At 48.2% G+C, this 26,795-nt stretch overlaps 1 protein-coding gene across 1 annotated transcript in view; it reads right to left on the bottom strand.

Moving 5' to 3' along the window:
- Nucleotides 1–26,477, bottom strand: part of SLC25A24 (solute carrier family 25 member 24) — a 68,922-nt gene extending 42,445 nt beyond the window's left edge. The window contains exon 1 of the mRNA XM_082265270.1: nt 26,217–26,477. Coding sequence (XP_082121396.1) covers nt 26,217–26,399 — 183 coding nt within the window. The 5' untranslated portion in view covers nt 26,400–26,477. The remainder of the gene's footprint in view (nt 1–26,216) is intronic.
- Nucleotides 26,478–26,795: the final 318 nt, after the last annotated feature.

Raw genomic sequence — 26,795 nt, 5'->3', positions numbered from 1 at the left:
AGGCGAACAAGCCGCTGCACATGAGGCAGGGAGAGTCGCATACAAGACGCACAAAATGGGGGTTAAGAAACCGCACAGCGTCCAGTGAGGTAGCCACCTCACCAATCATCCCTGCACCGAACAGGGATGGGTCGTTCACTGTGCCAGGAGCGTTACCTGGCTGAACGCTCGATGGCAGGCTGGGAAGCCACTGACCCACGACCTGCGACCAGGAGGATCAGCCCGAGACCCAGCCCGCATAATCCTCTTCGTCAGAAGAACTAACTAATGCCGACAAAAAGAACAGCTAGGTAAAGATAGAGAAAAAACTCAAACAAACAAAAAATCAAAAAAGAAGAAAGAGGCTGGGGCACAAAGCCCCAGCACAGAGAGAACCAGCTACTCCTGACAAGCTAGACATTGAAACTGAGATATGGTTGCAGGAAGTAGGAGGGTATTGACTGAGGGGACCACCCCTTGAGGGTGGGATATGTTAAAAGCTTTAATGTTAACATATTCTGTTGCCTAGCTACTCCTTCGGAGCAAAGTCTAATACCCCATTGTGACGAATATGAAGAGGCGGCGACTGTCGGAGGACGTAAGAGAAAATAACAATATTTTTCACATTTTTTTTATATGAAATTCCCCCCCCCCCCCCAAAAAAAAATGTAAAAATCAACATTTTTTTACATTTTTGGCCAATTTGTTTTCTGCTACATATGTTTGGTAAAAAAAAAAAAAAAAAAAAATCACTGAGCGTATTTTGATTGGTTTGTGCAAAAGTTATCGCGTTTACTAACTAAGGGAAAGATTTCTGTCATTTTTGGTGTTTTTTTTTTTTTTTTTTTTTTTTAACGAGTAATAGCGGCGATCTGCGATTTTTTTTGCGGGACTGCGACATTGTGGCGGACAGATCAGACCCTTGACTGACATTTTTGACACTTTTGGGGGTACCAGTGACATTTCTACAGTAATCAGTGCTATATATATGCACTGTTACTGTAAAAATGACACTGGCAGGGAAGGGGTTAATTTTATTGGAGAGGGAGGGGTTAATGTATGCCTGGTGCTTACTAACGTGTGTGGGGGGAGGTGACTGAGTGACACAGGGACAGATCGCATGTTCAGCTATGCTGAACCCTGCAATCTGTCACTGTTTGTCACAGAGGAGATCCACCCGCTCTGTTCACACAAGCGGGCGGATCTCCAGATTCGATTCCCCGACGATCGGGGGAAGAGCGGCGGCGATCGCCGCTGCTCCTCCCCTGGCCCGACTCCCGCTGTGACTGAAAACAGCGGGAGCGAGCCTCCGGCGGCTCGCGAGCGCCGCCCACAAGGGGAGGAGTCCTGCGACGTAGGTCTACGTCGCTGGACGGAATCGAGCCACTTTGCCGCAGTACAGTCAACGTGACTGGTCGGCAAGTGGTTAATGCACTGTTTAATTGGGCAACTATGTGGCTAATGAGGTTTACAGTTGATAAATGTAAAGTTATGCACTTGGGGGCTAAGAATATGCATTCATCATACATACTAGGTGGAGTAGAACTGGGGGAATCCATAGCGGAGAAGGATCTAGGTGTTCTGGTAGATAATGGGCTTAATAATAGCATGCAATAAGCTGCGGCTTCCAAAGCGAGCAAAATCCTGTCTTCTATTAAGAGAGGCATGGACTCCAGAGAGAGTAATATCATTTTGCTCTGTACAAATCATTAGTAAGACCTCATCTGGAATATGCAGTTTAGTTTTGGGCACTAGTTCTCAAAAAGGATATCGGGGAACTGGAGAAAGTGCAGAGAAGGGCAACCAAAGGAGCAAGCAGATACAAATCTGACAGGAAGCATGAATTAACTACCATGGCGCTCCACAGCACCGTGGTAGTTCACTGAAAACTACAAGCCGACCGCCACAAAGGCTACTGGACCTTATAGTTTTCAATGCACATAGCCCTGTCAATCAGTGACATGGCCGGACCAGGGCAGAGCCCAGCTCGGCCACGTTTTTTTCTTTAATTGTGACAGCTAGCGGGGAGCGAGAAAAACCCAGCTAGCTGTCCAAGCAAGGATTGGGGAGGTGCGGGGGCCGGTCCATTCATAAAATATTACACCCAGAATATAGGTGTAACATGTTACGAAAGGTGCACTTATCCTTTAAGTCGGCCATACTCTGTGCAAATTTCTTTGGCTCAATTACCCTTCAACACAGACGGCATTGACAGGGAGATCCCCCTATCTGCCAAGCCACTGTATTCTCCCAGGAGGGGTGGGGGGGGGGGGGGGAGGAGGAGGAGGAAGTCGTCCCCGCCAGGAGAAGACAGGGATTAATCGCTGGCGAAAATCGCATGCAAGATCCAACAGGCTGGTTGTACCAAAGTTGATTGATCAACTTGTTACATTCAGCCTGATCATACATGGTTTGGATTAGGGCTGAACGATAGTCGATATGATATCGACCATCGTTCTGCGGCCGTCGGCGATATTCATATCGCCGAGGTCACGATATTTCGCATAGGTAGGGGGAAGGGACTCGAAGGAGGACTCACAGACATCCATCCCACTTCAGCAGTGAGCAGTGCGCCGTGAGCAGCTGCTCAGCTAACCAATCACGCGCGCCTGCACACCTGATTGGTTCGCTGTGCCGCTACTCACGGCGTGATTGGTACCCTAAATGTGCCATTGAGAAAACTAGGGCGGAGAGTGAGACTCACTGAACATGTAGGCTGCAGTGCACGAGTGAGTCAGTGTATGCGGTTGTGCTGTGATCCTTTCCCGGCTCCTAGTCCACCGCTCCAGCTTCCTACCACCACTGTGAGAAAGACTGTCACTGAATAATCCGATCGATTCCACACTGTCACTGAGTAATTGATTTGAGTACCATTAATTATCCTGACCTGCCCAGTATCTGCAATTAAAATTTAGAAGGCTGCCTGCATGCTTCATGATTTCCATTCCCAGCATCCTTCCCAATCCCTACAGTGTCAGTAACATTAACCCTATGGTACAAGGCTGCAGTGTGCACTGAATCCCATTCCCTACAGTAACATATATTAACCCTGTATGTCAGAAAGCCTGCACGTTCCGCGTGCCTGCACAGTCACGCGTGATTGGTTTGCTGTGTTGCTGCTCACCGCTCAGTCACAGCCAACATTCCAACATTCATCACTACTACTAATAATGCGCAACGAAGAGGATCCGCCGCAAAAAAAGTGATTTCGTACCAAAAAGAAAGTCAAAATCAATTATTTGGGAGTATTTCGGGTACAAAAAAAAGAGGATGTTGACCAAAAAGAGGTACTTGGCATGCAGTGTCATAAAGTTGTGGCCACAAAACAAGGAAACGCCACCAATTTGTCTGAACACTTAAACGGCACCACAAAGCTCTTTACGATGAATTTAAAGTCAAATCTGGATGTTGTCAAGCTCCAAAACAAACAAGTATTTGTGATGCCTTTGCCACTAAGACACCTTACCAGTCTCAACGTCACAAAGAAATAAACAGAGGCAATAACATTTCATATCGCTAAAAATATGTTGCCATTAAATACCGTCGCCAAAGAGGGATTTAAAAAAATGATCCAAACGCTTGACAAGCGGTATGTTGTACCATCCGGCACATATTTTTCCCAAGTTGCGATAGAAGAACTGTATGAAAAATGCAAATCTAAGGTTGAAGCAGAACTGTCGCACGTGGAATACTATGCAACTACAACAGACTTGTGGTCCAGCAGGACAACGGCGCCCTACATGAGTCTGACGGTCCATTTCATCACAGAGGACTTCGAGCTCAAAAGTCGCTGTTTGCAGACGGCATTTTTCCCGGAAAGTCATACAGCCGAGAATATCGCAGAGGCCCTGAGAGAAGCGGTGTCTGCTTGGCGCTTAGATGAGACACGTCAAGTCTGTATAACAGATAATGCAGCGAACATGCTGAAAGCTGCTGATCTGAACAAGTGGACCAGGCTACAGTGTTTCGGCCACAGACTGCATCTTGCAGTTGGTGAGGAATGACCATGATCTAAACATTTTTTTTGCCGTTTTATTTAAAGCGGAGTTCCTACTGAAAAAAAAAAAAAATGTAGATAAAAATACCCCCGGGACAGTCAGGGGCCTCAGGGCTAGTACATTCCACAATGGATAGCCACCCTCTACTGTCCCAGGTTGCACTTACCTTTTAGAAGAAATACTTACCTTGAAAATTTCCTGTCCAGCGCTGCCATCAGGTGTGGGCAGCTGAAGCCGGAGTGTCCCCTTCTGTGTCCTCTTCCGTCCTAGAATGCCCTGCACCGGCCCCGATGTCACTTGCGGTGCAGGCTCGTCATCCCTGCACAGCTTTTGGGCATGCCCAGAAGCTATTTAGCAGGGAATGACGCTCCTGCACCAGAACTGACGTGCGGGGCCGGTGCAGGCGCATTGACTCCTGGGAGCGATGACGTTCAGCTCCCAGGAAGCAGGAAGTCACGGCGGCGGACGTGCCCACAGAGGGAGGAAGAGGAAGTAAGGCAAGTATATTTTCTTTAAAAACAAGGCAAGTGAAAAAAAAAAAAAAATAATGAATTATCCAATTCTTTTACAGGTCGGATAGAAAAAACTGAATTTTTGTAAAATTCCTTTCTCTGAGTCCTCCGACAGTCGCCGCCTCCAAGTCATCACTGTTGGGTATTGACTTCCGCTCCGCAGGAGTAGCTAGGCATAAAGACTTAGTCAAAAGAACAAAGGCATTTGCATATACACACCCATGGTCAATACCCCCTGCAGTGACCACTCCCAACTCAGTTTTAATCTACCTGTCGTCTACGGAATCTTTTCGGAAGACGGATTCCCTCTTTGTCCTTCCTGAAGGACCTCGGAAGGGCATGGCTGCATCCGCAGCGACTATTGCCAAATGGATCAGACAGACCATTGAACAGGCTTATGCTTTAAAGGGACGGGTTCCACCCTTCCCTGTTAAGGCGCACTCTACCAGATCTGTGAGTGCGTCCTGGGCCTATTGGCATCGGGCCTCGGTGGCCCAGGTGTGCAAGGCTGCGACTTGGTCGTCGGTGCACACTTTTTCCAAATTCTACAAGGTAGATGTTCTGGCGTCAGCTGATGCCTCCTTTGGCCGCAAAGTTCTCAGTGCGGCAGTGCCATGAAGGACCCTTGTTTTTTTATGGGTCCCTGGCTGTTGGTATTTGCTTTCCTGGGCTGTTGCTCCTGTTGAGCATTGTTTTTCTGTTGCCCAGAGGTTCTCTTACTGTGCATGTAAGGTTCCTTTCTCTGATGTGGGTACTGCGCTGCCTTTTCTACGGTTGCGTCTCCCACCCCTCATGTCTATACTGCTTTGGGACATCCCAACAGTGATGACTTAGAGGAGGCAGCGACTGTCGGAGGACGTAAGAGAAAAACTGAATTTTTGTAAAATCTTACCTGTAAAATTCCTTTCTCCGAGTCATCCGACAGTCGCCGCCCCCGCCCCTCTTTTGGGGTTCTTATTACCTACTGCTATGCTACCAAACTGAGTTGGGAGTGGTCACTGCAGGGGGGTATTGACCAGATGGGACAGCCCTCATGGGTGTGTATAGGCAAATGCCTTTGTTCTTTTGACTTTATGCCTAACTACTCCTGCGGAGCGGAAGTCAATACCCAATAGTGATGACTTAGAGGAAGCGGCGACTGTCTGAGGACGTAAGAGAAATAATTTTTTTTAGGGTGGAACTCCACTTTAATAACCTGTCCTGAACCTGACAAAACTTGAAAAATGAATTTGTTGCATGTGTACGTAGAGCTTTAAGAAAAAAATACACTGACTAAACATTTAATTTTAAACAACTTAATTTTAAACAACTTATTGAATCAGTGGCAAAAAATAGTTTTAGGAGCACATTTGAGGAGCTCTTTTCCAAAACACGATAACTCTACAATAGTTTTCAGGGAAAATTTATTTTTTTACCTAGACCCACACATTTTTAGAATATTCAATTTATCCTGTTAAAACATTTTAAACAAGGAAATATCATTGGCGTTTATCGCGTTTTGGAAAAGAGCTCTTCATTTACGGTTTCAAATAAAACAGTGTGCGGCCTTCAATAATTAAAGTTCACGTTTTGTTTGTTTTCTCCACTTAGAAAATGCAGTGAAAAAGGATGGTCGCATTGATCGTGCTGTAGGAGTCTGCAAGAAGCTGGTGAGCCACTTCTCTCACAGCTGGAAGGCCAGCGATGCCCTGGCAAAAGTCCAGAAGGAACTCAATCTTCCATCACATTGCCTCATCTCAGAATGCCAAACAAGATGGGGTTCCAGACAGATGATGATCAGCAGGATATTAGAGCAGCAGCAGGCTTTAACTCAGGTCGTGTCTGCAGACAAGAAGCTGCGGCATCCAATTCCAACCTGGCAAGATATAGATGTCCTGGAATCTGTAAGCAAGTCACTGGGCCCAATGCTGGATTTCACTGATGCACTTTCAGGGGATGAATATGGAAGTGTCTCCTTTGTAAAGCCAGTTCTTCAGCTCTTCAACACTTCACTACTGGAAATGCGAGAGGAAGACACAGACCTGACCAAGAACATAAAGAAGATGATGCTGGACTACCTCAACGAGAAATACGAAGATGATAATACTCAGAAGCTGCTAGATATGGCATCTTTTTTGGACCCCCGGTTCAAGATGGACTTCATCAGTGCGGACAAGAAGACCCAAGTTAAGGCCAGAGTGGCATCACAGATGATGGAATGCCAGGAGAAATCAAGCTGCAGCACTGACGTGATGCCCAACGTTACCAGTGAACCCCAGGCAAAGAAAGCAAAGAAGTCATTGGCAAGCTTCTTTAACCACTTCCCGCCCGCCCTATAGGCAAATGACGGCGGGAATGTGGTTGAGTTATCCTGACCGGACGTCATATGACGGCGGCAGGATAACACCGCTCTGGGCGCCCCCCGGGGGCGCGCAGAGCGGCGATCGGTGATGCGAGGTGTCAGTCTGACACCCTGCATCTCCGATCTCGGTAAAGAGCCTCTGACGGAGGCTCTTTACCATGTGATCAGCCGTGTCCAATCACGGCTGGTCACATAGTAAATAGGAACAGCCGTTGATCGGCTTTCCTTAGTTCGTGCCTGACAGGCACGAGTAAAGGAGCGCCGATCGGCGGCTCCCCTGACAGGGGGGGGGTCGGCACTGGTAATCAGATCATTGATTACCAGTGCAGACCCTCGGGGGGGGGATGCCACTAGATCCACCAGGGATGCCCACTATGACCCCAGGGATGCCCACTATGACCCCAGGGATGCCCACTATGGCCACCAGGGATGGCAATCAGGGCTCAGGGAGCCCCCCATTGCCCACCCCATCAGTGCTGCCCACCAGTGCCCTCCCTATCAGTGCTGCCCACAAGTGCCCATCATTGCCATCCTTAAGTGTCGCCCACCAGTGCCCATTATTGCCCACCGGTGCCGCCTATCAGTGCCCATTAGTGCCCATCAGTGCCGCCCGTCAGTGCCGATCAGTGCCGCCCATCAGTGCCCATTAGTGCCCGTCAGTGCCACCTATCAGTGCCCGTCAGTGCCACCTATCAGTGCCCATCAATGCCGCCTATCAGTGCCCAGCAGTGCCGCCTATCAGTGCCCACCAATGCTGCATATCAGTGCTACCTATCAGTGCCACATATCAGTGCCTATCAGTGCCGCATATCAGTGCCGCCTCATCAGTGCCACCCCATCAGTGCCACCCCATCAGTGCCTCCTCATCAGTGCCTGTCAGTGCAGTCTCATCAGTGCAGGAAAAAAATTATTTATTTACAAAATTGTATAACATAAACAAAATTTTTTTTTTTTTTTTAAACTTTTCGGTCTTTTTTTATTTGTTTAGCAAAAAGTAAAAATCGCACAGATGATCAAATACCACCGAAAGAAAGCTCTATTTGTGGGGGGAAAATGACATAAATTTGGTGTAGGTACAGTGTTGCATGACCGCGCAATTGTCATTCAAAATGCAACAGTGCTAAAAGGGGAAAATTGGCCTGGGCGGGAAGGGAGGGAAGTGCCCTGTATTAAAGTGGTTAAACAGAGTGAAACTGCAGCAAAGGGTGATTCCTCTCTGACCCTAAAGCAGGGGTCTGCAACCTTTAAGACAAAAAGAGCCACTTGGACCCGTTTCCGAAGAAAAAAAAAAAACTGGGAGCCGCAAAGCCATTGCGACATTAAAAAAAAAAAATATATAACACTGCATATATTGTTTCTTACCGTAATGCTATATATGTAAATAATAATTAATAATGAGGGCCCAATGTCATCCTCGTCATTATGAAATAACTTTTGTCGCTTTTTTTTATTATTTCTTTGTTTGACCCTTCAGAATTACTCCTCCTCATAGAAATAAACGTTAAATTAACAAGTTACCTTTTTGTGTGTGTGTGTGTGTGTGTTCTTCACTGCCCTTAAAAACAGTGACCAGCGTACATGCTCCTTACAATGTAGTGACCAGCATACATGCCCCCTTCAATGTAGTAGTGACCACCATACATGCCCCTTTCAATGTAGTGACCACCATACATGCCCCTTTCAATGTAGTAGTGACCACCATACATGCCCCCTTTCAATGTAGTGACCACCATACATGCCCTCTTCAATGCAGTATGTGGGCCGGGTCCCCCCCCCCCCGAGGCATCACATGCAGAGACCACCATACATGCCCCCTTCAATGCAGTGTTTGGGCCGGGTCCGCCCTTGAGGCATTACATGCAGAGACCACCATACATGCCCCCTTCAATGCAGTGTGTGGGCCGGGCTCCCCCCCCCCCCAGGCATCACATGCAGAGACCACCATACATGCCCCCTTCAATGCAGTGTGTGTGTGTGGGCCGGGCTCCCCCCCCACTGAGGCATCACATTTAGAGACCACCATACATGCCCCCTTCAATGCAGTGTGTGTGTGGGCCGGGCTCCCCCCCACCGAGGCATCACATTTAGAGACCACCATACATGCCCCCTTCTATGCAGTGTGTGGGCCGGGCTCCCCCCCCCCCAGGCATCACATGCAGAGACCACCATACATGCCCCCTTCAATGCAGTGTGTGTGGGCCAGGCTCCCCCCCCCCGAGGCATCACATTTAGAGACCACCATACATGCCCCCTTCTATGCAGTGTGTGTGTGTGGGCCGGGCTCCCCCCCACTGAGGCATCACATTTAGAGACCACCATACATGCCCCCTTCTATGCAGTGTGTGTGGGCCGGGCTCCCCCCCCCCTGAGGCATCACATTTAGAGACCACCATACATCAGTGTTAATTTTGTCGACTAAAACCGACTAAAACGTTTTCGTCGACTAAGACAATTCAGATGACTAAAATACGACTAAAACTAAAATGGCATTTTAGTCTTAAGACTAAAATACGACTAAAACTAAAATGGCATTTTAGTCAAAAGACTATAACTAAAGCTAAATCGAAATTTGCTGCCAAAAATTAACACTGGTGCATGCTCAAAGCATAAGTAATAACATATTAGATTTTTCACTCCAGGACCAGCAGTAGTATATAATGAGTTTGTAAATTGTAGAGAAATGCTTAAATAATGCATTACAAATTACAATTGAACTAAGCCCATTCCATTATAGATGACTAAAATTAGTTTTAGTCGACTAAAATGTAGGGCGTTTTAGTCGACTAAAATATACTGGAGTTTTAGTCAACTAAATACGACTAAAACTAAAACACTTGCAGAAGACTAAAATACGACTAAAACTAAAATGCCATTTTAGTCCTAAGACTAAGACTAAAACTAAATTGAAATTTGCTGCCAAAATTAACACTGCCATACATGCCCCCTTCTATGCAGTGTGTGTGTGGGCCGGGCTCCCCCCCCCCCTGAGGCATCACATTTAGAGACCACCATACATGCCCCCCTTCAATGCAGTGTGTGTGTGTGTGGGCCGGGCTCCCCCCCACTGAGGCATCACATTTAGAGACCACCATACATGCCCCCTTCTATGCAGTGTGTGTGTGGGCCGGGCTCCCCCCCACTGAGGCATCACATTTAGAGACCACCATACATGCCCCCTTCAATGCAGTGTGTGTGTGTGGGCCGGGCTCCCCCCCACTGAGGCATCACATTTAGAGACCACCATACATGCCCCCTTCAATGCAGTGTGTGTGTGGGCCAGGCTCCCCCCCCCTGAGGCATCACATTTAGAGACCACCATACATGCCCCCTTCAATGCAGTGTGTGTGTGGGCCGGGCTCCCCCCACTGAGGCATCACATTTAGAGACCACCATACATGCCCCCTTCAATGCAGTGTGTGTGGGCCGGGCTCCCCCCCCCAGGCATCACTTCACTTACCTCACACTGGTGCCTGGCATGCTGCTGCTGACCGGAGTCTGGACGGACGTCATCTTCCTCCTCGCAGTGCGCGCCGCTGCCCTCCGATCTGACAGCGGGCGGGAAGGTGACGTCGGGACGGTGCGTGACTAATGCACGCACCGCCCCCATGCGACGTCACAGCCAGTACAGCGCACGCCATAGTGCGGAGTGTGGGGGCGCACAATGCGCCTCCTCCCCTCGCTAGTATCCGCCCCGGAGCCGCGGCAAAGGTGTAAAAGAGCCACATGCGGCTCCGGAGCCGCGGGTTGCCGACCCCTGCCCTAATGGATGCATTGGAAGCAGAGTTAAACACCTACCTGCTAACACCTCCAATAGACAAAGAGGAGGATCCATTTGCATGGTGGAAAGTACACAAAATAAGCTTTCCTCGTCTCGCCAGACTTGCCCACAAATACCTGTGTATTCCTGCGACAAGCTCGCCGTCAGAGAGACTTTTCAGTACTACTGGCAACATCGTCACTTGCCAACGAACCTGTCTCAAGCCTGCAAAGGTTAATAGACTTGTGTTCTTGGCTAAAAACCTTGAGTAAGCAAAGCATACATAAGCAGCTAGCTATGCATGATTATTTAGAAGTTTTGTTTCATTTTGTTTAGGCCTCTTTCACACGGCCGTTCAGTTTTTTTTCTCCGCTCCGGTGCTTATAAGTTGTTTTATAAAAAATATGTTAAATTATATTGTTGTAATGTAAACCAAACGCTCACGCCCCCGCTCGTTCCCTGGGGAGCCAGCGCTCGTTCCCATCAGAGCCGCCGGTGACTCACGATCTCCCGCAGCAGAGGGAGAAAGACAGACGGCTGATGTAAACACAGCCGTCTGTCATTCTCCCTTAGATTATCACAGAGGCTATGCGATCCTGCTATATAGGATCGCATGTCTCTGTGATGATCTCACAAACCACGCCCCCTGACAGTTAGAATCACGCCCCTAGGGACACACTTAACCAGTAAAGTTAACCCCTTCCCTGCCAGTGTAATTTTTACAGTAACAGTGCATATTTATAGCACTGGTACCCCCAAAAGTGTCAAAAATGTCAGTTAGGGGTCCGATCTGTCCGCCGCTAGGTCGCAGTCCTGCAAAAATCGCAGATCGCCGCCATTACAAAAAAAAAAAAAAAAAAACACAATAAAAATGACAGAAATCTTTCCTGTAGTTAGTAAATGCAATAACTTTTGTGCAAACCAATCAAAATACGCTTATTGCGATTTTTACCAAAAATATGTAGCAGAAAACAAAAATTGGCCTAAAATGTTAAATTTTGATTTTTACATTTTTTTTTTTTTTGAGAATTTCATTTTAAAAAAAATGTGAAAAAATTTTTTTTTTCAAAATTGTCGCTCTTTAGCGGGAAAAAAATAAGAAAAAAAAAAAAAAAAAAAAAAAACACACAGGTGATCAAATACCACCAAGAGAAAGCTCTATTTGTGGGGAAAAAGGACTTCAATTTCATTTGGGTACAGCGTCGCATGACCGCCCAATTGTCCGTTAAAATCACGCAGTGCCGAATCGCAAAATAGGGCCTGGTCATTGAGCAGCCAAATCCTCCGTGGCTAAAGTGGTAAATTTTGGATGATTATGGCTCACAGTTAGTGAAAACCCAAAATCTCAGAAAATTAGAATACTACATAAGACCATAAAAAAAAAAAAAAGAAGAAGAAATGCTTGAAATATATCACTCTGTGTGTAACACATCTATATAAAATATAGGAGTTTCACTTTTTGAAGTGAATTACTAAAATAAATGGCCTTCTTGTCCACATCAGTGCCTGACCTCACAAATACGCTTCTGGAAGAATGGTCAAACATTCCCATAGACATACTCCTAAACCTTATGGACAGCCTTCCCAGAAGGGTTGAAGCTGTTATATCTGCAAAGGGTGGGCCAACTTATTATTGAACCCTACGGACTAAGACTGGGATGCCATTAAAGTTCATGTGTGTGTAAAGGCAGGCGTCCCAATACTTTTGGTAATATAATGTATATTGGGTGCCCCAACAACTCTATTGACCTATTTCAGGATATGCTTAGGCAGTGTATGCATAGGAGTTGTAATTCATCGAAAAACCTTTCCTTACAAACTGCTAAAAGATATGAAGGGTTTGCTCCACTATAAAATGACATACGCACTTCTTCACGCAATACGCGTTCCCTTGATAAGTTCCATAAAATGAACAAAGTCACAGCCACGTGCCCCTCCCCACCACTCCCTGTGGATATTGATTCGGCAGGACAATTAACAGGAACTGATGACAAGACGAGATAGGAACAGCTGAGACTAGGGTAGAATAACTAGGAGTAAAGCAAGAGTTCAATGGGGAAAGCACAAAGCACGGCTTTGGAGCATGACTTTACATTCTATAGATCAAGGTCACATGAAACATCGCACCTAAGTCGCAGTGATTTGAAGAGGTGCCATTGAAAAAATGGAGTGTGATTTGCCATGCAACTTTGATGTCCATGACAAATCGCATAAATGTTAATAGACTCTAAGGGTCCATTCATGCCAGAAACTGCGTGTTTACTGCGCATTTTTTGCATGCACAGTGATGTTCATTTGCAGTGCATTTTTCCTAAGCTTGCATTTCCTGTGATGTCACCTTCGTCTTCTTTGGACTTTTATGCGCACTGAATTTGCGTTGTGGTGAATTTGTGTATTTACATTTGCCCACATTTGTTGTGCATTTGCAGTGCGGAAAAATGCAACTTGCTCTACTTTTTTCACTGCACTGTGTGAACTGTGCCCATAGGTTATCCTGGATTTTGGACTGCCTAAGCAGCTGGAATGCAGTAAAAACATGCATCCCACTGCATCTGCTATGAATGGGCCCTTAACCACTTCTGGCCCGGAAGGTTTTACTCCCTTATAACCAGGCCATTTTTTGCGATTCGGCACTTCATTACTTTAACGGACAATTGCGTGGTCGTGCGACACTGTACCCAAATAAAATTGATGTCCTTTTTTTCCAACAAATAGAGTTTTCTTTTGGTGGTATTTTATCACCTGTGAGATTTTATTTTTTGCGCTATAAATAAAAAAAGCAACAATTCTGAAAACAAAAAAAAAATATTTTTCACTTTCTGCTATATAACATTCCCAATAACAAAAATGTCAAAAATCTAATTTTATTTCATAATTTTAGGCCAATTTGTATTCTGCTACATTATTTTGGTAAAACAAAACAAAAAAAAAACTCAATAAGATTATATTGATTTGCTTGCGCAAAAGTTATCGCGTCTACAAACTAGGGGAAATATTTATGTAATTTTTATTTTTTTTACTAGTAATGGTGACGTTATGCGATTTTTAACGGGACTGCGACATTGAGGTAGACAGATCAGATCCCTAGCATTGACACTTTGGGGGGGGGGGGGCAGTGACATTACTAATCTGTTACTGTAATAATGTCACTGCCAGGGAAGGGGTTAACCAAGGTGCGAGCAAAGGGCTAAGTGTGAGCCTAGGGTGTGTTTTCTAACTGTGAAGGGGATGGGCTTGTTGAGGAGGAACACAGGCTCTGGAAGAAAGAAGAAAGAAGAGGGATTATAATACCCCAGTCCGCTAAACTGGCTGCATGGGCACTGACAGCTCATCACTCTTGGACAGAGGGGACCAGGGGGTTAGGAAGGGTGTAGAGTGTTAGTTGGACTTCTCTTTTTCTGTAAACGCAAACTCACATTTTCAGGCTGGATTCACACTAGCTGCGGCACAGGTCACAGCAGGGATCCCTGTTCACCGTTTCAGGTGCGAATCAGGTCCGAATTTATGCCTTAATTTGAACCTGAAAAGACACACAGGACTCTTCTACAATGCGCTCCGCGGCCGCCCCGGAGCGGTGTGAATCGGCGCCATTGAGATGCGGGGAAACGCACATTCAATTCACAAGTGTGAATCCAGCCTTACTCTAGTGCTATTGGGTTTATGCATATGGGCACATTGGGGGCATAGCTGGCTGTATGAATGAATTACAGGATACAACTGTACAAGACTATACACAGTCCTGAATAAAAACATGTTCATATATATGCACCCCTGGACCCAGGCAGTCCACATCCATCTGTGTATGTGTGTTTATGCTCAGAGCTGCATATATCCGCATACAGCTGTAACCTGTAAATCATTTGTACAGACATCTGTATGCAATACCCTGTGGCTCCCAGGTTAGGGTGACCAGTTGTCCCCGGACCAAGATGGTCCCCGGATTCAGGGCCAGATTAATGTAGACAGGGCATCCCAAGATGGCTGAGAAACAGCCTGGTGGCTCGGATGCCCACGCCCCCTGCTGGACGATCTCACTGCCGCTCCTGCTGCTGTTCAGGGGAGGAGAGGCGGAGCCAAAAATTGACTGTGTGTGGGGGGGCTGAGACCGGGAGGTGAGAAGATGGGTCCGTTTGTACACAGGTGAGGGCAGTGAGGGAGCAGGGGTCAGAGCTAATGCAGCTGCATAGAGAGATGGAGAGTTTAGCTGTTGTGGGGGAAGGGCTAAGAGAAGCCTGCAGAGATAATCTGTGAGAGAAGGGTGCAGAGGCGAGCTATGGAAGTGGGGGCATAAGTGTCCTCTGTGCCCAGCGCTCCGTCTATTAGGCAGTCCTGTGCCCAGCGCTCCGTCTATTAGGCAGTCCTGTGCCCAGCGCTCCGTCTATTAGGCAGTCCTGTGCCCAGCGCTCCGTCTATTAGGCAGTCCTGTGCCCAGCGCTCCGTCTATTAGGCAGTCCTGTGCCCAGCGCTCCGTCTATTAGGCAGTCCTGTGCCCAGCGCTCCGTCTATTAGGCAGTCCTGTGCCCAGCGCTCCGTCTATTAGGCAGTCCTGTGCCCAGCGCTCCGTCTATTAGGCAGTCCTGTGCCCAGCGCTCCGTCTATTAGGCAGTCCTGTGCCATTTGCCAAAAATAACAAAATGTCCCCGGATTGAATTTTAAAAATCTGGTCATCTTATCCCAGATGCCAAAAAAGTGGCCGTATTTTATATGCCCCTGTACGCCTGTGTGCGTGAGCCCATGAAGTCACAGTGGCAGAAAATAGCCAGAAGTACTGTGGACACAGTTTAAAGCTGGCCATACACTATGCAAATTTTGGCTGATTCCTGATAGAAAAACGAAAGAGCCAGATGGAAAACGGTCAGCTGGCGGGGATAGCTGTCAAAATACAATAGGCACAGTTGGAGGTTTGTCCCTAAGTGCTGTATCAACGGGGATGAGAAAAATCGGTTCATTCCTATTTGATTACATTAATTTCAGCCTAAAAGTTGTCCATAGACTGAGGGAATTTTCCTGATTAACTGGATGAAATTTGCTTTTAAAAATTGAGGGAGACAGATGGAAAATTGCTGGTGAACAGCAGCTTTGGGATGGGTTTGGGTATTCTGACATCTGCCATTGAATAGCCAACACCGCAGATTTGTCCACTTGTATTGTATAGTGTGGATGGAGGCATTTGTTCATTTTTTTTTTTTGTTTAGCCTGCAGGCTAAGGCTCCATGTACACGGGACGCTGGAAATGGCCGTTTTTTTCAGAAGCCCCTGAACCCATCTACATTTTATCTTATCTGTCCATGTACACCAGGTCGTTTACAGTCATTTGCAGGCAGTTGCGTTCAGGGACTGTTTTTAGAACGCAATTATTTGCGTTCGAACGTGTGTTTCCCGGCGTTTCAAACGCACAAACGCGTCCAAACGCGATGACCCGTGTTTAGCGTTCGCGTTTTTCCATTTTAAAGGGGAATAATTTTTTTGACCTCTAGGAACGGTTCTATACGCAAACGCCCGCTAAACGCGGGTACAAACGCGACCGAACGGACATTTCAAACGTCCTAAAAATTCCAGCATTCAAAGGGACTTTTAACAACGTCCCGTGTACATGGAGCCTTAATGAAAAAAAATAAAATAAAATAAATCTTAGCGTACATCTCGCTATAGACCCTGTTCACATCGAGCGCGGTGCCAGGCACCTACGTTCCCCGCACAGGGTTTAAAAATGCACTGCAGTTGTGATCTGCAGTGGGTGTCAACGTTAAGTTAATGACACTCCAAACGCAGTGCGTTTACCTGCACCAGACCGCATGGTACAGAAGTACCATACATACAATCTGGTTGCAGTGTATTCCTAAAAGGTAACGTACTACTTTTGGTGCGATGCAGTGTGATCTGAGCCCATTCATTTTGAATGGGTTAAAATTACACTGCACTGAATTGTATGTGAATTACACAGGAATGAGCAGCATAATCCTGTGTGATCCCTGGTGTGAACAAGCCCTAAGACTAGTCTTACTAGCATAACCTACCAGCCTGAGGGCCAGATTGGGGGGACGGACTATACTAACCAGTTCTGTCATCCATGCCATACAGTGCAGATGAACAGTTCTTCTGCAGATATTGTGTTCTGCCAGCCAGTCCTGCCAGCTGTAGAAAAAAAAAAAAAAAAAAAAAAAAAGGGATTTTGACTTACCGTAAAATCCATTTCTCTTTAGTTCATTGACGGATACAGCTCCTGATATTCTTAGGCCTCCAAGAAGGGCCTAATGAAGGAGCACGCATGCTCCTAATGTGCGCCAGGACACGCCCACCGCTGCCACGCAAGTCCTCTGGATGCAACGACTTTCTCCTCTCCTCCTCGCACCTGGAGCCCCGAACCCCACCGGAACAGCCAGAACGCTGCGAGACACAGGAATCTGCCTACCGCCAGGACTGCATCACCACAGCGTTCCCCATAATCTTCATGCTTGTATTACAGTACCATATGGGAGTGCTTTATTATAATAAATTGTCTTTTAAAACTTGCTGCACTGAGACTGGCGCCGATCTCTTTCCCCCCCCCCCCCCCCCACTTGTCTTTGGGACAGCAGATCCTCCCCAAGAGGAAGCTTCCAAGGAACGTCGGTGACCAGCTGCACCAGATTGGTGTACCAAGCCTAGCAAGGCCAGTCCGGAGCCAGTAAGATGACCGAAATCCCCCCTCTGCCTTAATCCTGCGTAGAAGTCTTGGCAGAAGCTTGGGGAGTGATGGCGTAAATCAGACGAAACTGACACCACAGGGCCACCAGCGCGTCTGTAGCGTCTGCCAGGGGATTCCGTGACCGAGCCACAAAACTCTGCACCTTTCTGATGAGCCGAGATGCCAAAATATCCACCTCGGGGATGCCCCACCGGAGACACAACTGATGAAACACCTCCGGATGAAGGGACCAGGAAAGACTACAAGCATTGAACTTATTCTCTCTGGAGAAGAGACGCTTGAGGGGGGGATATGATATCAATGTACAAATACTGTACTGGTGATGACCCTAGCATAAGGAACAAACTTTTTAGAGAAAGGGAATACAATAAGACACGGGGCCACTCACTAAAACTAGAGGAAAAGCGGTTTAACCTTAAAATACGTAAGGAGTTCTTCACTGTCAGAGCAGTAAGGATGTGGAATTCGATTCCACAAGCAGTCGTATCAGCAGGGAGCATCGATAGTTTCAAAAAACTATTAGATGGGCACCTTAAAGACCACAACATACAGGGGTATACAATGTACGGTTAACGGCAAACAAACACACACACACACACACACATCATAGGTTGAACTGGATGGACTGATGTCTTTTCAACCTCACAAAACTATGGAACTATGTAACCCCTTGGTCCAATGCCTGCCGACCTAGGTAAATCGGCCTGCCAGGGCATGTATACAGCGGAGAGGGCTGGAACGAACCGTTCTGCCCACCTTTGAATGATGGCTACCTCCAGAGCCGCCAGGACACTTTTTGTGCCCCCTTGGTAAATGACATAAGCCATGACCGTGGTATTGTCAGATTGAATGCACACTGGACATCCCTGAAGACAATCCGTCCAATGGTTCAGGCACAGTCTGATCGCTCAGAGTTCCAAGACATTGATCGGTAGTCTGGACTCTTCCAGTGTCCAGATCCCCTGAGCAGAATTCTTGCCGAGGACGCCTCCCTAGCTGGCATCCATGGTGACCACTGTCAAATACAAGGGGGAAGAAGGATTTGCCCAGCCGAAACTCCAGAGAACGAAGCCACCATATCAGGGACTCCTTCATTCCCCGACTCAGCCGGATCTGATTTCCAGAGACTGCGGAGTCTTTCCCCATTTGGCCAGAATCTCCCTTTGCAAGGACCACGTATGAAACTGTGCAAACAGAGCCGCCTCAAAAAAGGTAGATACCATTAGGCCCAGCAACCGCGCATGCAAGTCCAGAGGGATGACCATCTGCTGGTCAGCAGGGGACGAATTTCTGGAGTTTGTCCAGAGGAAGCACTCTGGCTAAGGCAGAGTCCAGAGTCAGGCCCAGATAGTCCAGCTATGTGGACAGAACCAGTGCAGACTTCTGAAAATTCTGAATCCAGCTGAACTCCTGCAGGAGTTCGTATTGTAATCTCCAGGTTTTCCCCCAGAGCAGTAGGAGACTCCACTCGCAGAAAGAGATCGTCCAAGTAGCCCAGATTGTCCAAGTATCCCCCATTGGTGTAACAAAGCTAGCACCGGGGCTAACACTTTTGTGAAAACGGAGCGGAGGCGAGACCAAAGGGTAACGCCATGAACTAATAATGCTCCTCTCCCACGGCAAAGCAGAGAAAGCACAGGTGACTGGCACATATTGAAATGTAAAAGGTAGGCTTCCTTGATGTCGATTGAAGCAAGGAAAATCACCCTGATGCAGGGATGCCACCACCATGCGAATGGACTCCATTCTGAACTTCTGCACCCACACAAAGCAGTTCAGTGCTTTAAGGTCCAGGATTGGACGCACTTTGCCTTCCTTCCTGGGAACTGTAAACAGATTTGAGTAAAAACCCTGAAAATGTTCAGAAGTCGCAACTGGGACAATCACCCCTTGAAGCAACAGGTCTTGTACCACCCCAAACAGATGCTGCAAGTGATCTTGGGACAGGCACAAGTTGGAAGGAAAGAACCTTTCCGGGGGACAAGAGTGAAACTATCTTGTAGCCGGACCAAATTACTTTGTGGATCACGGAAGTCCCCGGATCCGGAAACCAGCGAAGACGTCCCTCAACCCCCGATACAGGTGAGGGCGCACTTTCATGCTGAAGGAGCCTTGCCCATGGGTTTGCCAGACCAGGTTCGTTTGGATCCTCCAGAAGAGGCCCTGAAAGGCTTCGAGCCTTTGTCAGTTGACTCTGAGGGACGAAAAAACTTCTTGTGAGCAGAGAAGGAAGGCCCATGTCTACGGCAAGGTTCCTTGCCCTCAAGTAGCCTGTGTAAGAAAAGTACTCTTCCCCCTGTGAGACCTTTAATGATGTCATCCAGGGTAGCTCAAAACAGGCGATCTCCTTGAAAGGGGAGATCAGTCAAGGCCTTTTTTTAAGTCTGATGCATAGACCAGTACTTGAGCCAAAAGACACGCGAGCCATCGGGGGAGCCACATCCAAAGAGGCATAACAGATAAAATGCAGTCCCTGGACCAGCTGGTCCACCAGCTCAGCAAGGCAGGGGGGAGTGTAACGGGAAGGAGGACTGGGGGGACCATTGGATCAAAATTATCCAGCCCGTCGCCCAGTCCGGCAGTTGATTGTAGATCTCACAGGAAAAAACCAGGAGAAATAAAAAAAAAAAAAAGAAGTTCTATCTAAAAGGAAAAAAATTCCCAGGACCAGAGATCCCAGCAAGAAACTAGGTCCTGGCTAGGCAGAAAAAAACTGAGTACCTATAGCAGAGAGAAAGAGTATCCCCCCTGGGACTGCCCATAGGCATAGCCAGACTTTTTCTGCCTAGTGTCCTACTTCTGTAGGGGGCAGTATAACCCAATGGTTAAGAAGATCAGGAGCTGTGTCTGTCAATGAATGAACGAAAGAGAAATATCTTTACAGCGGCTGCATCGGAATGGATGCAACCACTGTGCAGACAAAAATCTCCCAGCAGATTCCTTTGACAAATGTCAATCCACCTTTATTGAATAGAGTGGGGTCAGCAGACCACCCACTGGGTGTATTTCGTCTGGTTGCTTGGGAAATGGCAATAATTCGCAGTGTATGGACAGCTGTAGTCAGTTACATCCAACATGCTTGTTCTGTGAATACAGTTTTATGTTGGATACACACTACAGTATACAATCATCTTTAGATTTTTTTCCCTTTAGATATACCAAAACTATATGAGGTCAATCCCAGTGGCGTAGCGTGGGGGGTGCTGGGGGGGCCAGCCGCACCGGGCGCAAAACCTGGGGGGGGCGCCCGGGCGCATCCTGCGGCCGCCGCTGCCATTTAGGAGCCCACTCACTCAGCCATCTGCTCAGGCTCAGCCATCCTGAACGGCGGGCGGCGGGAGGCTAATATCAGAGCCAGTACAGCTCTGGATGGAGGGCGGGACTTCAAGTTAACCCGCAGGTGATTGGTTGCTAGCAACCAATCACAAGCTGGTTACCTAGAAAAGTTGTGCAGATCCCGCCCTCCTTCCAGAGCTGCCCTGCTTCTGATGTTAGCTTCATGCTTGCTGCCGTCCACGCGGAGCTATCCAGCTGCTGCCTGCTCTGTGAGTATCGTGGAGGAAGCTGTGAAGGGGGAGCAGAGGACAGGGAGCTGAAGATGGGGGGAGGGCTGAGGACAGGAATCTAAAGATGGGGGGGGGGGGCTGAGAACAGGAATCTGAAGATGGGGGGTGAGAATAGGAATCTGAAGATGGGGGGGGGGGGGCTGAGGATAGGAATCTAAAGATGGGGGGGGGGGGCTGAGAACAGGAATCTGGAGATGGGGGGGGGCTGAGAACAGGAATCTGGAGATGGGGGGGGGGGGCTGAGAACAGGAATCTGGAGATGGGGGGGGGGGGGTGGTGTGAGAACAGGAATCTGGAGATGGGGGGGGGGGGTGGTGTGAGAACAGGAATAATCTGAAGATGGGGGGGGGGGCTGAGGATAGGAATCTGAAGATGGGGGGGCTGAGGACAGGAATCTGAAGATGGGGGGAGGGGCGGAGGGCTGAGAACAGGAATCTGAAGATGGGGTAAAGCTGAGGACAGGAACGTAGGGGTAGTGGGGGGCAGGAATGTAGGGGTAGTGGGGGACAGGAATGTAAAGGGGTACTGGGGGACAGGAATGTAAAGGGGTACTGGGGGACAGGAATGTAAAGGGGTACTGTGGCACAGGAATGTAAAGGGGTACTGTGGCACAGGAATGTAAAGGGGTACTGTGGCACAGGAATGTAAAGGGGTACTGTGGCACAGGAATGTAAAGGGGTACTGGGGGACAGGAATGTAAAGGGGTACTGGGGAACAGGAATGTAAAGGGGTACTGGGGATGAGGACAGGAATGTAAAGGGGTACTGGGGATGAGGACAAGAATGTTAAGGGATACTGGGGGACAGGAATGTAAAAGGGTAATGGGGGTGAGGACAGGAATGTGAAGGGGTACTGGGGATGAGGACAGGGATGTAAAGGTAGTGGGGGACATGAATGTAAAGGGGTAGTAAAGGGGTAGTGGGGGACAGGAATGTAAAGGGGTAGTGGGGGACAGGAATGTAAAGGGGTAGAGAAGGGGTAGGGGGGACAGGAATTTAAAGTGGTACTGGGGAGACAGAAATGTAAAGGGGTAGTGGGGGACAGGAATGTAAAGGGGCAGTGGGGGAAAGGAATGTAAAGGGTGAGTGAAGGGGCAGTGGGGGACAGGAATGTAAAGGGGTAGTGGGGGGACAGAATTGTAAAGGGGTAGTTGGGATGAGGACAGGAATGTAGAGGGGTACTGGGGATGAGGAGAGGAATGTAAAGGGGTAGTGGATGAGGACAGGAATGTAAAGGGGTAGGGGATGAGGACGGGAATGTAAAGGGGTACTGGGGATGAGGAGAGGAATGTAAAGGGGTACTGGGGATGAGGAGAGGAATGTAAAGGGGTACTGGGGATGAGGAGAGGAATGTAAAGGGGTACTGGGGATGAGGACAGGAATGTAAAGGGGTACTGGGGATGAGGACAGGAATGTAAAGGGGTACTGGGGATGAGGACAGGAATGTAAAGGGGTAGTGGATGAGGACAGGAATGTAAAGGGGCAGTGGATGAAGACAGGAATGTAAAGGGGTACTGGGGCTGAGGACAGGAATGTAAAGGGGTAGTGGATGAGGACAGGAATGTAAAGGGGTAGGGGATGAGGACGGGAATGTAAAGGGGTACTGGGGATGAGGAGAGGAATGTAAAGGGGTACTGGGGATGAGGAGAGGAATGTAAAGGGGTACTGGGGATGAGGACAGGAATGTAAAGGGGTACTGGGGATGAGGACAGGAATGTAAAGGGGTACTGGGGATGAGGACAGGAATGTAAAGGGGTACTGGGGATGAGGACAGGAATGAAAAGGGGTAGTGGATGAGGACAGGAATGTAAAGGGGTAGGGGATGAGGACAGGAATGTAGAGGGGTACTGGGGATGAGGAGAGGAATGTAAAAGGGTACTGGGGATGAGGACAGGAATGAAAAGGGGTAGTGGATGAGGACAGAATTGTAAAGGGGTAGTTGGGATGAGGACAGGAATGTAGAGGGGTACTGGGGATGAGGACAGGAATGTAAAGGGGTAGTGGATGAGGACAGGAATGTAAAGGGGTAGTGGATGAGGACGGGAATGTAAAGGGGTACTGGGGATGAGGAGAGGAATGTAAAGGGGTACTGGGGATGAGGAGAGGAATGTAAAGGGGTACTGGGGATGAGGACAGGAATGTAAAGGGGTAGTGGATGAGGACAGTTATGTAAAGGGGTACTGGGGATGAGGAGAGGAATGTAAAGGGGTACTGGGGATGAGGAGAGGAATGTAAAGGGGTACTGGGGATGAGGAGAGGAATGTAAAGGGGTACTGGGGATGAGGACAGGAATGTAAAGGGGTACTGGGGATGAGGACAGGAATGTAAAGGGGTACTGGGGATGAGGACAGGAATGTAAAGGGGTACTGGGGATGAGGACAGGAATGTAAAAGGGTACTGGGGATGAGGACAGGAATGAAAAGGGGTAGTGGATGAGGACAGGAATGTAAAGGGGTAGGGGATGAGGACAGGAATGTAGAGGGGTACTGGGGATGAGGACAGGAATGTAAAAGGGTACTGGGGATGAGGACAGGAATGAAAAGGGGTAGTGGATGAGGACAGAATTGTAAAGGGGTAGTTGGGATGAGGACAGGAATGTAGAGGGGTACTGGGGATGAGGAGAGGAATGTAAAGGGGTAGTGGATGAGGACAGGAATGTAAAGGGGTAGGGGATGAGGACGGGAATGTAAAGGGGTACTGGGGATGAGGAGAGGAATGTAAAGGGGTACTGGGGATGAGGACAGGAATGTAAAGGGGTACTGGGGATGAGGACAGGAATGTAAAGGGGTACTGGGGATGAGGACAGGAATGTAAAGGGGTACTGGGGATGAGGACAGGAATGTAAAGGGGTAGTGGATGAGGACAGTTATGTAAAGGGGCAGTGGATGAAGACAGGTATGTAAAGGGGTACTGGGGCTGAGGACAGGAATGTAAAGGGGTAGTGGATGAGGACAGGAATGTAAAGGGGTAGGGGATGAAGACAGGAATGTAAAGGGGTACTGGGGCTGAGGACAGGAATGTAAAGGGGTAGTGGATGAGGACAGGAATGTAAAGGGGTAGGGGATGAGGACGGGAATGTAAAGGGGTACTGGGGATGAGGACAGGAATGTAAAGGGGTACTGGGGATGAGGACAGGAATGTAAAGGGGTACTGGGGATGAGGACAGGAATGTAAAGGGGTACTGGGGATGAGGACAGGAATGTAAAGGGGTACTGGGGATGAGGACAGGAATGTAAAGGGGTACTGGGGATGAGGACAGGAATGTAAAGGGGTACTGGGGATGAGGACAGGAATGTAAAGGGGTACTGGGGATGAGGACAGGAATGTAAAGGGGTACTGGGGATGAGGACAGGAATGTAAAGGGGTACTGGGGATGAGGACAGGAATGTAAAGGGGTACTGGGGATGAGGACAGGAATGTAAAGGGGTACTGGGGATGAGGACAGGAATGTAAAGGGGTACTGGGGATGAGGACAGGAATGTAAAAGGGTACTGGGGATGAGGACAGGAATGTAAAAGGGTACTGGGGATGAGGACAGGAATGAAAAGGGGTAGTGGATGAGGACAGGAATGTAAAGGGGTAGGGGATGAGGACAGTTATGTAAAGGGGCAGTGGATGAAGACAGGAATGTAAAGGGGTACTGGGGCTGAGGACAGGAATGTAAAGGGGTACTGGGGCTGAGGACAGGAATGTAAAGGGGTACTGGGGCTGAGGACAGGGATGTAAAGGGGTACTTGGGATGAGGACAGGAATGTAAAGGGGTAATGGATGAGGACAGGAATATAAAGGGGTACTGGAGATGAGGACAGGAGTGTAAAGACGGAAGGGAGGTGATATAAAGGGGGCTAAGGACAGGAATGCAGAGGGGGGCTGAGGACAGAAATGTGAAGGAGGAGGGGCATGATATAAAGGGGCATAAGGATAGGAATGTAAAGGGGGGGTGATGACAAGGATGTGAGGGGAGGAGGGGGGATATGAAGGTGGGCTGAAGACAGGCAGGTGATGTGCAGGGGGGACTAAGAACACTATTGTAATGACAGGATTGTGATGTAAAGGATATGAGCCTAGCTTTATAACATTGTTACCTGTGTTCTGCATGTAGGCAGCTCATTGATTTAATTTTGTGTAATTAGGTTGGCCAGTGTAGTGGTCAGGTAGGTCTCTGTAGTGGTCCGATAGGTCTCTGTAGGTGTCCAGTATAGTAATCAGGTAGGTTAGTGCAGGTAACAGGTAGATCTGTGTAGTGTTCAGTGTAATTGTCAGGTAGGTTTGTGTAGTGGTCAGGTAGGTCTGTGTAGTGGTCAGGAAGGTCCATGTAGGTGTCAGTATAGAGATTAGGTAGGTCAGTGTAGTGATCAGGTTGGTTAGTGCAAGAATAACGTAGGTTAGTGTAGGAATAAGATAGCTCAGTGTAGGTGTCTGTATAGTGGTCAGGTAGGTCAGTGTAGGAATCAGGTAGGTCTGTGTAGTGGTCAGCTAGGTCAGTGTAGTGGTCTAGTATATTTGTGTAGGGGGCGCAAATTACTTAACTTGCCCCGGGTGCTGACAACCCACGCTACGCCACTGGTCAATCCTAAACAATTTTAATTTGTATGCAATAAAGCAGGTCCTTACACTACAGTTGTAGGTAAATCTAAGGGCTCTTTCACACTGTCCGCCTCCGTAGGGGGATCCGTGTTGCTCAGCGGGGATCGATCCACGATCCCCGCTGAGCCGGCGGATGACAGCTCCGTCTCCACTTGCAGAGCGGAGAGGGAGGTGTCTCAGCCCCCGCTGCCCTCTATGGGGGATCGGATGAGAGCGGACCGCTTGTCCGCTCTCATCAGATCCGATCCGATTACTGAACAGATGGAAAAATAGGGTTTCCATCCGTCCAGATTTCAGCACAGGATCGGATGCGGATGGCAGCGGGTGTAAGCGGAGGTGTCTCCGCTGACACCCGCTGCCCCATAGAGCTGCATGGAGGATCCGATCAGATCCGCCTAAAAACTGACAGGCGGATCTGATCGGACCGCCCGTGTGAAAGAGCCCTAAAGGAAATCAAACCACAAAAGTTATATAGTGTGTATCCAGCCATAGAGAAGAACCCTCACAGATATAAATAACAAACTTACTTATTTGAATCATTTGACAATCCCCATTATAACTCAGTGCTGGCACACCGCCAACTGTGTACTGACACCGATCATACACATACAGCATTACTACTACTGCACCAATACTGATCATCACATCACCATATACATGGCAATCATCAGCGATCCTGGGCCTGTATCCTCTATATACATATAGAATATAATTACACCCTCCAATGCAGAGTTGTAGAGTAGATGGACTATGACATAGATGAAGATCCCACACTTCTCCTGGATTTACCTCCTCGGCTCCGGGGGACACGGCCATCCCCAGGGCTCGGAGCCCCTGCTGCAGCTCCAGGATGTCCACCTTCCCATCCTTATTGACGTCCAGCTTACTGAAGAGATCGGCGTACTTAGACCGAGTGTCCGATCCTTCACACATCGCCCGGCACAGCACCGACCTCCTAACCTGATCGTACATCTCCGAATGTCACCGTGTCTGTCTATGGGGACTGCTGATCGGGATCAGGAAGAGCTCAGGCCAACAACCCAAAAATGTAGAAAGACAAGAAGGAGTGCAGTGACAGGACACCGCCCAGAGGGGGGGGGGAGGGGCGAGCAGGGAATTCCCTCCACCTAAAAGGAGGGGGGAGAGGGTAGAGACACTGCATGCCTGACATCTCCTCCCACATTCATAACTCCTTCATACTACAATCATCACTCACAGCACTACTACTCTGATCATTACTCTGATCATCATTGCTACTCTGATCTATTACTATGATCACTACTTCTCTGATCTATTACTATGATCACTACTATCCTGATCTATTACTATGATCACTACTACTCTGATCTATCATTATGATCACTACTT

The sequence above is a fragment of the Pelophylax lessonae genome (assembly GCF_965119305.1).
Source record: "Pelophylax lessonae genome assembly, chromosome: 8".
Taxonomy (NCBI): domain Eukaryota; kingdom Metazoa; phylum Chordata; class Amphibia; order Anura; family Ranidae; genus Pelophylax; species Pelophylax lessonae.
Note: the sequence above shows the minus strand (reverse complement) of the source record. Positions and strands in the feature narration are given on the sequence as shown.